This window comes from Myotis daubentonii, chromosome 1, assembly GCF_963259705.1.
Source record: "Myotis daubentonii chromosome 1, mMyoDau2.1, whole genome shotgun sequence".
Classification (NCBI taxonomy): Eukaryota; Metazoa; Chordata; class Mammalia; order Chiroptera; family Vespertilionidae; genus Myotis; species Myotis daubentonii.
Genome location: NC_081840.1, coordinates 199,023,648 through 199,037,730, shown reverse-complemented (window position 1 = coordinate 199,037,730; position 14,083 = coordinate 199,023,648). Strand labels below are relative to the sequence as shown.

The 14,083-nt window shown below is 42.5% G+C and overlaps 1 protein-coding gene across 1 annotated transcript; it reads right to left on the bottom strand.

Annotated features, from left to right (window-relative positions):
- Nucleotides 1-439: 439 nt before the first annotated feature.
- Nucleotides 440-12,473, bottom strand: SPINK2 (serine peptidase inhibitor Kazal type 2). Its single transcript, XM_059682456.1, has 4 exons — nt 12,365-12,473; nt 11,377-11,420; nt 2,270-2,379; nt 440-758 (listed from the first exon to the last, which is right to left on the bottom strand). Exons 1-4 carry the CDS (start codon nt 12,417-12,419, stop codon nt 713-715), a joined length of 255 nt encoding a protein of 84 aa, XP_059538439.1. The 5' UTR covers nt 12,420-12,473; the 3' UTR covers nt 440-712.
- Nucleotides 12,474-14,083: the final 1,610 nt, after the last annotated feature.

The following is a 14,083-nucleotide window of genomic DNA, read 5'->3' as shown; positions in this document are numbered from 1 at the left end:
TGAGAGAGACACATCAATTGGTTGTCTCCCGCAAGCACCCCAACTGGGACCAGGGATTGAGCCTGCAACCCAGGGACATGCCCTTGACTGGATTTCAACCCAGGACCCTTCAGTCCTGGGTCAATGCTCTATCCACTGAGCCAAACCCACCAGGGCATACATATTTTTACTTGCATAATTCTTTGACTTTACCAGCTCAGGTTACAGTCAGCTCCATGTATTTCAGTTATTTGCCATGTGCAGAACACGGTGCTAGTTACATATCCCTCCTACCCAAGATGCAGGGAGATGGTGAACTAAAATTAATCTTGCCTCTCAACAATGACTCCACTTCTCCCATCGTGAAATTCACCTTTTCTTGAGAGGAAATGAGCCACCCAGAGGCTGCTGCTGAGAATGGATAGTCAACAGAGAACAGCAATAATTGAACAATGCTGACTTTATTCCAACTAAATAAAGCAATGCACAAGCCACCTGAGCAATAAGCTTGACTCAAGGGGCAAAAGCCAAGAAACAACGATTTTGTTTTGTTTTGTTTTTTGCTTTAATCATCAGTTACTGCACATGGTTGTCTTCCACATCTCCTCTCGGAAAACGTGAGTTAACAAATCTCATGCAAAGAAACATAGGAAAAGAGAAAAAGAGAAAATGCAGTTCATCTAGTGTGTAGTTGAAGGTGGTTTCTCCAATTTCTCTTCTGTAAAATGCTCCATCAGCACGGTCCACTTCGGATTATTTTTATATCATGACCATCTTCCCTACAAATTGAACAACCATAAAAACACATTTATTACCTAGCATACTGACACTGTCCTAGTACTTGTATTAAAAAGACCCATGTGAGCCTGTTCAGTATGGCTCAGCAGTTGGACATCGACTCAGGAACCAAGAGGTCACTGGTTCGATTCCCGGTCATGATACTGGGTTGTGGGCTCGATTCTTAATAGGGGGTGTGCAGTAGGCAGCTGATCGATGATGTTTCTCTCTCATCAATGTTTCTATCTCTCTATCCCCTCCCTTACTCTCTCTCTAAAAATCAATCCTATATAATAAAAGGCTAATATGCAAATCGACCGAACAGCAGAATGACCAGTCGCTATGATGTGCACTGACCACCGGGGGCAGATGCTCAACACAGGAGCTGCCCCCTGGTGGTCAGTGTGCTCCCACGGGGGAACGCTGCTCAGCCAGACGCCCTGAGCCAGGCTCACTGCTGGCGAGCGCAGCAGTGGTGGCAAGAGCCTCTCCCGCCTCCGCGGCAGCATTAAGGATGTCCGACTGATGGCTTAAGTGGGGAGTGGGCCTAAGCCATCAGTCGGACATCCCCTGAGGTCTGCCGGACTGTGAGAGGGCACAGGCCGGGCTGAGACTTCCCCGCTCCAGTGCATGATTTTCATGCACCTGGCCTCCAGTAAAAACATATCTCTAAAAAAAGTCCTATGACTTTGTATATTACAGTCCTTCTTGGGCAATATTTATGTAATCATTTTTAAAGCTAAATGAAAAAAACAATGAAGGTGAAAGCCCCAACTCTGTCATTTTCTTCTCTACCTGTAGGGTACAAGGCACTAACCCCAAAGAATCACTCTGAGAAGACCTGGGAACAGTGATGGCGAGCCTTTTGATATTTGCAAACATAGTAAAACAAAGACTTATATTTTTGATATTTATTTTATATATTTAAATGCCATTTAACAAAAAAAGATCAACCAAAAAAATGAGTTCGCGTGTCACCTCTGACACGCGTGTCATAGGTTCGCCATCACTGCCTAGGAAGCTCACTGAAGACTGAGGTCAGAGAATGGACCCCTGAAATGCAAAGCAGCATACCTGAGGAGAGTCACAGCCCCTCAGCCAGGCATAATACATTTAGGATTTAGCATTCTCTAGGTAAAGTTATTATCATCTATTGCCCAACTAATGCTGCAGGTTACACAGGTCACCAGCACAAGCCCTCTGAATTCAAAAGAACATTCACTATTCCACAGAGTTCAACTATTAAATATACTCTTAATTTTGGAAAATCCCCCATCCATGGATAGTAACATAACTCGATTATCCGGTCTACAGTTGCACATGTCATTCTCCAACTTCAATCTAAACAATGCACTGAAGGATTCTGGTATATTTTTAAATGTCAGTTTTGAAAATAGAACTACTTATGTTGCAGGCGATTCTTATATCCAAGAAAGGAGCCACTACTTCGTAAGTAATCAAAATTCAAGGACAAAAGAAACTGTGGTCATTCTACACTGTAAAAATATGTTACCTGATTTTCATGCACAGAGTACACTCGTTGGCATAAGTGGACATGTCGCTTCCACAGACAGGGTTAAAGTCTCTGGGACATCCTGGTAATCTATATTGATTACAGTTTGGCTAGAAAAGAGAAAGGAGAACAGAAATTAGAGAGCCACTTGAAACACCTTGATTTCCTAGAAACACCCTAGAAAAATCTATTATACACACACACCAAAAAAAAAAATGATTTTTCTAATGCAAAAATCAGATGCAATGTTAAAACATTGGTTCAATACCAATGTAAATAAGAAAAGGTTAGGTTGGCTGATTTTTAACTGGAAGTCCAAGGCATGCCACCATGCCTACTTTATTATCCTCTAGCCTCATAATTAGTACTTCACTACTATTTCCGTGTGAATATTCTATTACAGGCACCTTAATCCCTTGGCATAATGCTGAGACACACTCAGGAATCTAATCTTTTAGTCTGGACTTTTTAAGATACTGGCATTTAACCACCAGCACTGAAGAAAGCAGCATGCCCTGGCCTGTGTGGCTCAGTTAGTTGGGCATCATCCCCTGAGAGGTGGCTGATTTGATTCCTGATTATAGCACATGCCCGGGTTGAGGTCTCGATCCCCAATGCGGGGCGTACAGGAGGCAGCCTGATTGATGTTATGCTCTCACATCAATGCTTCTCTCTTCTCCCTTCCTATCTCTCTAAAAAATCAATAAACTAAAAAAAAAAAAAAATCAATAAACTATTCAAAAAAAAAAAAGAAAGAAAGAAAACAACAGGTTCAGAATGAGACCTTAAGGGTTGTTATGGATTGAATTGTGGCCTCCCCAACAAGATATGCTAAAATCCTAACCTCCAGGATCTCAGAATGTGATCTTTTTTGGAAATAGGGCCTTTATACAATAATCATTTTAAAACAAGGCTATTACAGTGTGTCCCAATTCAATATGACCGATGCCCTTATAAAAAGGGAAAATTTGGAGAGAGTCACACACTAAGGCAGTGGTTCTCAACCTTCTGGCCCTTTAAATACAGTTCCTCATGTTGTGACCCAACCAGAAAATTATTTTCGTTGCTACTTCATAACTGTAATGTTGCTACTGTTATGAATCGTAATGTAAATATCTGATATGCAGGATGGTCTTAGGCGACCCCTGTGAAAGGGTCGTTCGACTGCCAAAGCGGTTGAGAACCGCTGCTAAGGGAAAATCACATGAAGACTGAGAGAATACCATTTACAAGCAAAGAAATGGCTAAGGCTACCAGGTACTAGGAGAGAGGCGTGGAATAGATTCCCACTCCAACCAACCCTGCCAACACCTTGATTATGGACTTCTAGCCTCCAGAACTATGAGACAATCAATTTCAGTTGTTTAAACCACCCCAGTTCATAGTACGTTATCACAGCAGTCTGAAGAAACTGATATGGGGTCATGGAACTCATACCTCTGATTTGATGAAACTGAGGCCAGAAAGGTACTATGTCTTGCTCTTAGCCACTAGTGTCCAGCAAGGCCAGGACTGGAACTAGTCACTGTGATAAGATTATGGTGCGCAGAGTCCCACTTTAACAAAAGGTTAAATATATGGCCTGCTGTGTTTCTGTGTATATATATATATATATATATATATATATATATATATATATATATAGAGAGAGAGAGAGAGAGAGAGAGAGAGAGAGAGAGAGAACCCTTGAACAATGCAAGGGGGTTAAGGGCACAAACCTCACATGCAGAATAAAAGAAGCCACCAGTTTTAACATTCTGAATAAATGAAATGCATCTTTCTATTGATATTATCTGGATTTATAAAGACCTAAGAGGGCTGGCCATGGGCCAAACTCTGAAGGAAAGGAGGTCTTGTTGGCCCTTGCCATTCTCTGCTCAGCACGCCACGCTTCACCTAGGAGCACGATGTGTTCTTGCCGCACTAGGCTCACTAAGATGATGCCATCTAGGACTGCTCTCACAGGCACAGGAGATGCCCTCTTATCCAATGAGATGGGGAAAATGGTAGTTGATCATTTAATTGAAAAAGTAAATTAAAACAAGGAAACAATGATTAAAAAAATAATACATACTCTAAACATTTTATCCTAAAACGTAAGTGGAAATAAAACTGCCCGTCTTTTTTTTAATGTTTACAGTATTACAAATGTCTCCTTTTTCCCTGATTGACCTCTCCCTGGCCACTCCCAACCCCAAGCACATGCCCTCACCCCCCTACTGTCTGTGTCCATTGGTTATGCTTATATGCATGCATATATGATCTCTTACCCCCACTTCCAACCTCCCCTGCCTTCCCTCTGAGGTTTCACAGTCTTTTCGATGCTTCTGTGTCTTTGGATCTATTTTTGTTCATCAGTTTATGTCGTTCATTATATCCCACAAATGAGATCATGTGATAATTATCTTTCTCCAGCTGGCTTATTTCACTTAGCATAATGCTCTCCAGGTCCATCCATGCTGTTGCAAATGGTAACTGTTATTTCTTTTTTACAGCAGCATAGTATTCCCTTGTGTAGATCTACCAGAATTTTTTAATCCACTCATCTGTTGATGGGCACTTAGGCTGTTTCAAAATCTTAGCTATTGTAAATTGTGCTGCTATGAACATAGGGGTGCATATATCCTTTCTGATTGGTGTTTCTGGTTTCTTGGGATATATTCCTAGAAGTGGGATTACTGGGTCAAATGGGAGTTCCATGTTTAACTTTTTGAGGAAACACCATACTATTTTCCACAGTGGCTGCACCAGTCTGCATTCCCACTAACAGTGCAAGAGGGTTCCTTTTTGTATACATCCTTGCCAGCACTTGTCGTTTGTTGATTTGTTGATGATAGCCATTCTGACAGGTTGTTTTGATTTGCATCTCTTGGCTGATTAGTGACTTTGAGCATTTTTTCATATGTCTGTTGGCCTTCTGTATGTCCACTTTCGCAAAGTGTCTATTTAGGTCCTTTGCCCATTTTTTGATTGGGTTATTTATCTTCCTTCTGTTAAGCTGTATGAGTTCCCTGTAAATGTTGGAGTTTAAACCCTTATCGGGTATAACATTGGCAAATATGTTCTCCCATGCAGTGGGCTCTCTTGTTGTTTTGTTGATAGTTTCTTTTGCTGTGCAAAAGCTTTTTATTTTGGTGTAGTCCCATTTGTTTCTTTTCTCTGTAATTTCCATAAAACTGCCCATCTTTTCATGTAAGACAATGAATAAGTAATGTATTTGGCCATCTATAATGCTAAGTATGATCATATGATTAAGGTCAGGCCAATAATTTGTGGAATTATTGTGCAGTAGCTTCTGGGAGCCTTAGTATTTTTAAAAAGTTGTCACCTGTTTCCTGCTTCCCCCCACAATTTGGATTCTTCTTTGTCTGTTCCTTCATCCTGCTGCTGGGCACACGGAGCACTCACTTTGGGCCAGGAGGACAAAGGCCCCATTTCAGGAGGGCAGCACTGGGCACTGTTACTTTAAGTCCTTGTTAGGTATAGTTGGATCTAATCTTAATACAAGAGATAAGACCTTTCCTTCCAATGTTTCAACTAAGTAGAATTCTGTGGATTATCACTGTAAAACTCATATATAAATCACCTAGAATTTCCTGCTTTGGTTTCTTTAAAACAGGACTTCTCAACCCCTATTCACATTTAAGACCAGATAATTCTTTCCTGTGGGAGGCTGTCTTTGGTCTTGTAGGATGTTTAGTAGCATCCCTGTTCTCTCTCCACCAGTCAAATGACAGTCTAAGTGTCTTCTGGAGGCAAAACTACTCCCAGTTGAGAACTACTGTTTTAAAATATAGTGAGAATTTAAAGACACTTGTAAAAACAACAAACTATACAATTTTTTTTAAAAAAAATTTACTGTTGTTTTATCTACACCTAATTCAACAGCAATTTTTTTTTAACAATCTGTCTTTTAGCAAGTCTTTCAAAAGCATTCAACACAGTTCTAATATGGATGACAACTTTGTTTCTTTACATTCATGTTAATGTTTTCTGTACATTTTTAAGTAAAATAAAACTGGCGACTGGCCTAACAGGCTCGTGAACACACACATTTGAGTCTTGGTACTACAATTCCACTGTGGGAAATAAAGTCTACTTTATTACTAGAGTAGTCTACTGGCAACCAGAGAGTGGTCGATATGCTGTGGGAATTGTTCAGAGAGAAAGGAGAGGGGCATTTGTTTGTGAGGTAATTAGGAGGAGGGTATTTGAATGAGTTTTTAACTGTTGACAAGTAGCCTGAGGTGGATCCACAGAGGGCTGTATGTACATGTCACCTTGGAAGCTTGTTAAAAATACATATTTGGGGCCTCACCGCAGACCTACTCAATCTGAATCTCCAAGGGTAGAATCTGTGTGTCTAGAGGTCCCTGAATTCTGATTCAGCTAGCACTGGGTTTAGGAACCGCTGCTCCCAGTCATCTTGACATTCAGTCCGCTCTATTTGATGAAAGCTAAGGAAAATGCACAAAGACACACAATTCCACTCACAGTTTCAGGGAACTCCTTGCACTAACCTTTCCTGCCTCCCCTTTATAATTAAAACATATCTTGCTATGTCCCACTCTCTCAGAGATGACCAGGTAAACAGCTAGCTAATTGAAATTAATCTATGCCTAAAACTCTTAGGTTTCTGTTATATTTGAGAAGAGTTTTCAAATGCTTTCATCTCAAAGAATGACTAATATATGACTTTTGATGTCCTTCAGATCTTTGAGGAACCTGCCCAGCTGGAAGGCAATGTTGGGTTCCAGTCTGTTTCAGGTCTGTCTGAGTCTCCTGACTTCAAAGCTATGTTTGGATACCTACCATGTAACTTTATGACATTTGGGTAACTCACTTCCTGGATTTTCTCTGATCTGAGGTCTAAGGATGTATGAGCAATCACTTTTCACCCTTATCAACGAGGTCAAATAATTTCATTAATAAAGTATTCCCAATAAACCCTTACTTTTATTCATTTACCCAAATTTGTGCCAAACGGGGGTGGGGCGGGGGCGTGACTCAGACTAGGTTTATCATCTAGGGAGGCTCTAAATTATAGCCCACAAGAAGCCAACTGTAGGAAGTGGCCCTGGCAGACAGTTCCTCAGAGCTTCAGAAGTCTCTCTGTCTGGAGGAAGGCCACCTGGCAAACTTACTTATTCCTCAGAATCCTTTTCATTTTTATAAAAGGATGTGATATGCTTTTAAGTAATTCTCTGAGCTTTACACCCTGAAGCTTTTCCTCAGAAAGGTCCTTATATACTTTAACAAATATATTCCGGTATTTATTCATTCAATAAATGAATACTCTAAGATTTTAAGATAGGTGTTATAAGAAATACAAAGACAAACTGAGTCCTGCCTGTAAGAGGTTTAGCATCCAGTAAAGGAATCAAGACATACACATGGTGGTCTTACAGGATGGGTAGAATTTAGAGAGGTTTGAGAGACTGTCTACCTCAAGGAAATAGTACAGATTGAGCAAAGACACAATGGTGAAGGAAGTGTCTGACCTGAGAGCAAAGCAGTTTCATTTAAAGGAGCATTCAACACCCATTCACAACAAAAACATCCAACAAACTAGAAACAGAAGAGAATTTCTTCAACCTGATAAAGGACCCCTAAAAACCCCCATAGCTGACATTAACGAATGATGAAAGACTAAATGCTTTTGCCCTAAAGTCAGGGACCAGCAAGAATTTCCACTTTCATCTGTTCTATTCAACATTGTATGGAAGGTTCTAGCCAAGATAATTAGGCAAGCAAAATAAATAAAAGCCACCAGATTGGAAAGGAAGAAATAAAGTTTTCTCTAATCAAAGATGGCAAAATCTTTTTATGTAGGAAGTTCTAAGGAATCCACATTTTAAAAAAACCTATTAGAACTGAAAAACAAATTCAACAAGATTAGAGAAGACAAGATCAATATATAAAAATCAATTGTATTTCTATACACTTGCAATGAACAATCTGAAAATGAAATTAAGAAAATAATTCCATTTATAATACTATCAAAAATAATAAAATATTTAGGAATAAATTTTAACAAGAGAAGTTAAGAATTGCCCTAGCTGGTTTGGCTCACTGGATAGAATGTCGACCCGTGGACCAAAGGGTCCAAGGTTCAATTCCAGTCAAGGGCACATACCTCAGTTGCATGCTTGATCCCTGGCCCTGGTTGGGGCACATAGGGGAGACAACCAGTCGATGTGTCTCTCTCACATTGACATTTCCCCCTCTCTGTCTCGTCTCCTTCCCTCCACTCTCTCTAAACATCAATGGAAGAATATCTTCAGGTGAGAATAACCAAAAAAGAATAATAATAAAAGTTAAGAATTATACACTGAAAACTACAAAATGTTATTGAAAGAAATTAAAGACCTAAGTAAATGAAAAAACATCCCATATTCATGATATTCATGGATCAAAAGATTTAACTGTCTTAAGACAGCAATAATCCCCAAATTGATCTCCAGGTTTAATACAATCCCTAAAATCTCAAATGCCTTTTTTTTTTTTTTTCCCCCAGGAGAAATTGGCAAACTGATCTTAAAATTTATATAGAAATGCAAGAGGCCCAAAAGAGCTGAAACAAGCGTAAAGAAAAAGTTGGAGGATTCACACTTCACCATTTCAAAACTTACTATGAAGCTACCTTTATTAAAACAGTGTGGCACTAGCATAAGAATAGAAGGGCATAAGCTATGGGAAAGAGTAGAAAGGTACAGGTAGAAAGGGAGGCTGCAGTAAGGAAATAAAACATTCTCTATGGGAACTGGGAAGTCACTAGATTTTGCAGAGACATGCTGTACTCAGAGGAAGGATTCTGAAGAGTCATTGCAGCAGCAGTGTGTAGCAGGAGCAGGAAAGTAGAGATACTAAAGATTGAAGAAAATCGCCTGAGGGCTGTTATGCTAGTCTGGGTAAGAGATAATAAGGGCCATAAACTGGAGCAGTGGCAATGGAAACGGGGAAGAAAAAACGAAGGTCTCTTGCACGATTCATCCTTTTAATAATCCTGTACAAAGAGAGCAGGGTCCTGTGGTATTTGCTCCTGAGAGTGAGTGCCTCCTTAATTTTGCACTCTAGCCACCTGACCTACCTTACCCTAATCCCAGCCCTGAGATAGAGGTGGGATTGTCCTCATTTTTCTGAAAGAAAATCAAACCCAAGAAAATTGAGTCATCCCATCAAGAAGTATTAATGGGCACCCACCAAGTCCTGACAATTGGGCACTAAATAACAAATAAGACATTACCTTTGACCACAGGAGTAGAGAGTACAGTTTACCAGAGGGAAGCCAGGCAATTACAATTCAAAGCTGTGATGGGGTAATGAAGAGCACTGGATCTGCAGTCCAACTGCTTGGGTTGCAAACATAGTTCCACCATTTCCATGTGATCGTGGCCAAGGGGATAACAATGATACCCACTTACTTCATAGCGTTTTAAAAGATTGAGTTACTACATATAAAACACTTAGAACAGTGCTTGGCACATGGTAAGTGGTATTTTAGCATTTCCTGTTGAAGGAAACCAGAATATGTTCCCTCCAAAATATGGCTCTTTGACATAAAAATTATTTTGACCAAAAGGCAGTTTTAAAAGCAGCAATCCAGAAGAAGCTCCCTCTACCCTCCCCCCGTTTCTGCCTAAAGGCAGGATATAAATTCTCCTTGGCTGGATAGACTCTACTCTTATCAGCCCAGACATGTCATCAGAGGGATCTTCAAAAAAACCTTCCCCCATTAGTTTCCTCCCATACATTTACTACCCCATTGTTTGCACCCTTGGAAGCTTAAGCCATTTGCGCTACAAATTTACTGCTCTTTGCTAAAGATAGAGTTCTAAGCCATCTCTTTGAGTTACTCTCTCTACATGCTCCTATGTATATGTGCAATGTACATGTTAATAAACGTGTTTGCTTTTCTCTTGTTAATTTGTCTTTTGTCATAGGGACCCCAGCTGAGAACTTAGAAGGGTAGAGGAGATATTTATTTTTCCTGCCCTACACTATCATAATGATGACATTGCAGTCTAGGTTGAATGGAAACATGAAGAAAGTGCATTTATATACACTTTGGAGAAAGAAAATCGGGTGGGAAGGCTTCCTAGAAGAGGTCTAATCTGAATTGAATACTCAAAGCTGCCTAGCCCAGGTTAATATCCCATATGCAAAATAATAATATCTATCTATCTTACAAGGTCATTGTGAGAATTGACTGAATATACAAATGGACAATGCCATACCAGATATTAAAATAGAAATATGACCCACAACCTGCAGCAACCTGCCCAGGAAACCAACTCATTATGTAGAATAACCAGACCAGGAAGCCAGCCTGCTCTAAGTCAGACTTGGAAGAAGTCAGATGGCTACCTATAGTGACCGTCCAAGAAGCTAAAGAATAACCTCTGTAACTTTTGCCCCAAATGAACAGGACTTGATCAATAACTGACAACCTCCCTAATTTTTGTCCCCACTTCCAACTTAGGACCAATCAGAGAAAATCAAATATGCACTCCTAACCAACCACATGTCCAATCCATGCACTATTTGCTTTTAGAACCAATCAGAGAAAGCCAAATATGCACTCCTAACCAATCACATGTCCAACCCATGCACTCCAACTTCCCCATGCCAACAGCCTCGAATCAGGGCACACCTGAAGCCTTCCTTTCTCCCACTAGAAAGCTTTCCCACGCCTCCACCTTAGTTGAGTCTCTGCCAAATACAAGTGGCATGGTTGACTCCCCTGTTACAGCAAGTTCTGAATAAATAGTTTTTCTTTATTCTCATTCGGTTGATCTCTGTTTGCTTCCACTGAATTTAATTTGATAATGTACTGTACAAAAAGTCGACTGCAAGGCATAACTATTAAGTCAAGGACTTTCTGAATCATTAGAGGAAGTAGTGAAGGGAACAAAGGCCTGAGGCCTTCAAGGCCTGAGCTATTTTCAACAAAAAAATTTACATTTTTTATCTGTATTACAAAGCCCCTGATTTCTAAAGCAGTCAATAGTTTCAAAAGTATTAGGTCAGAACTGAAAGTTAGCCCCCAACCCAAACTGTTGTGGGCTTCACTGTATTAGAAACAGTATAAGTGGTTTCTTACTTACTGTTCTATATCCTGAAGGATGACCAAATTGATTGTTCAGAGAGGCTGAAAGAAAACAGACATTTAGAAGTATGTGATTAAGGTCAATTCTTGCAATTCCGGAAGGGAGAGGGATAGAGAGTTAGAAACATCGATCAGCTGCCTCCTGCACACCCCCTACTGGGGATGTGCCCGCAACCAAGGAATCGAACCTGGGACCCTTCAGTCCGCAGGCCCACGCTCTATCCACTGAGCCAAACCAGTTAAAATCCAGCTTGTGATTTATCCAGGGCACACCTTCCTTTCCCTCCAGTACTTAACTTCCTTGAACCACCCCCTCTGACCCCCCCACCCACCTCCAAAGGATATTCCGTTGTTTTCTAGCACCTCTCTTAGCAAGCACCAAAGAACTTTTGGTGCGGGTTCCATAACTGACCGCCCTAATAGGTCTGCTTGAGAAAGGACTACGGAGCTATGGAATAAAAGTCAGAGAAGTGGCTCCTAATAATTCACAATATTCTTCCCCTCTGCCGCTCAGGGTAATGAGCGTAAAACTTAGCATTAGATGTACCATTTTAACTCCGTTGTAAAAAAGGCTTCAAGTCTGGCTGGACTGAAGCCCCTTTCTCATAAGCCACAGACACCCCGATGCACTTGGCGATCACCATCCCTAATTCCCATAATCTCCTGCTGGGGCTCAGCAGGGCCACTGCGTACACCAAAACCCAGCTCCTTGTCTTGGGCTCCAGAAATCTGCTTTAAAGGGGAAACGGCAGACAGCAGGGTGTCACCAGAAGGAGCTGGGAATGAAGCCCGAGCAAGGGGGTCCCTGGTCCTCAGCCACCCCCTCACCCCCACATTCCTCAAGGACCGCAGCGGGCCCAGGAACCGCCAGTAACGGGTGCTTGGAGGGACGCCAGGGACGCCGGGATCCAGGCAGTCCCCAGCGAGACTCCCTCTCATTACTCCTCCACGAGCCGGGTGCGACCACGCTGGCTGGCGAGCGTTACCTGCCAGGTGCGTGGCCAGCAGCACCAGCCCCAAGCTCATCGCCAGCAGCGCCATCCTCCTCCGCCTGCGGTCTGGTGCTGCGCGTGAGAGACGTAGGACGTGCACAGGTCGGACCTGCGAGGGTGTGGGGGTGAGGGAGGGGCGGGAGGGGAGGACAGGAAGAGGAGGAAGAACGTGGAAGGGAGGAGGGGAGGGAGCGTCAGGAAAGGATGGGTTGGGGGGAGCCTGGGAAGAATGGGGGAAGGGAAGTAAAGTATGCTGCTAGGCTAGCCCCCTATCGCCTCCTTCCCCTCCCCCTCCCCACAGAGGATGGGAGGGAATGATTAAGGGGAGGACCTCTCCCTGCAACAAACAAGACCCTTGTCGGAGCCCTGGGGCACAACCTTGAGGGCTGTCAGTCAACCCCTTTTTCTTTGGCATCTCCTCTGTCCCAGGGTGTTTTGGAGGCGGAACTCAGCAAAAGAATCCCTGCTCTCAAGCAGCTTTCTCCTGTAGGTGTTGGGGATGGGGTGACACAGGGAACTCCAAAACAACAGAATCAATACAGTAGTTTCTAAAGCGTTAGAAAATGGTGGGGAAAGGGGGAGACTTTGCATTGGGAAGTCAGGAAAGGCCTTTCAGAGGTGACATTTTTAAAAATCTTTATTGTTGTAAGTATTACATACTAGAGGCCTGGTGCACGAAATTCATGCATGGGTAGAGTCCCTAGGCCTGGCCGGTGATCAGGGCCAATTGGGGCCTTCCAGCTGCCAACACGGGCCTTCCTTCATTCCGCACCGCCCCCTGGTGGTTAGCACACATCATAGCGAGTGATGGAACTCCTGGCTTCCTGGTCGAACTCCCAAGGGGACACTTTGCATATTAGCCTTTTATATATATAGATATCTCCCCCATGGCCCTCCCCCCCCCCCGCAATTACCCCCTTCTAGACCTTCCCCGGCCTTCACCACATTGTTGTCTATGTCCACGCATTATGCATATATGCATACAAGTTCTTTAGTTGATTTCTTCCCTCTCACCACCCCACCTTCTCACCCTTCTACCCCCCCAACCCCCCAACCCCCCTCCCCAGCCCTTCCTGCTTTCCCTCTGAGATTCCATGGTCTGTTCCATGCTTCTATGTCTCTGGATTTATTTTGCTCAACAGTTTATTTTGTTCATTAGATTCCACATATAAGTGAGATTATATGATGCTTGTCTTGCTCTGGCTGGCTTATTTTGCTTAGCATAATACTCTCCAGGTCCCTCCATGCTGTCTCAGAGGGTAAGAGATCCTTCTTTTTCACAGCTGCACAGTATCAGAAGTGACATCTGAGCTGAAAGCTGATGCATGAGAAGAAGGAAGCTTGGTGAAGACCTTGGGACAAGAAGTACAGGCCCAAAGAAAAGCAAGTGCAGAGAACCGGAGGCAGGAGCCAACTCAGTGTTTCAACTGGAGCCCTGAATGGAGGGGGAGAGGGGGCAGGAGACCAGACTGCAAAGCCAAGTTCATGTGTGGCTGGGTAGGCCATGATAAGGGCTTTGGATTTTTTCTAGTTGAAGCGACAAATCAGTGGAGGACTTTAATCAAGGGGATGCCCTGATCTGACTTCTTTTTTAATAGATTGGATGAAGAATGGACAGGAGATAGATGTGTTAGGGCAGCGGTTCTCAACCTGTGGATCGCGACCCCTTTGGGGGTCGAACAACCCTTTCACAGCTGTCGCTTAAGACCATCG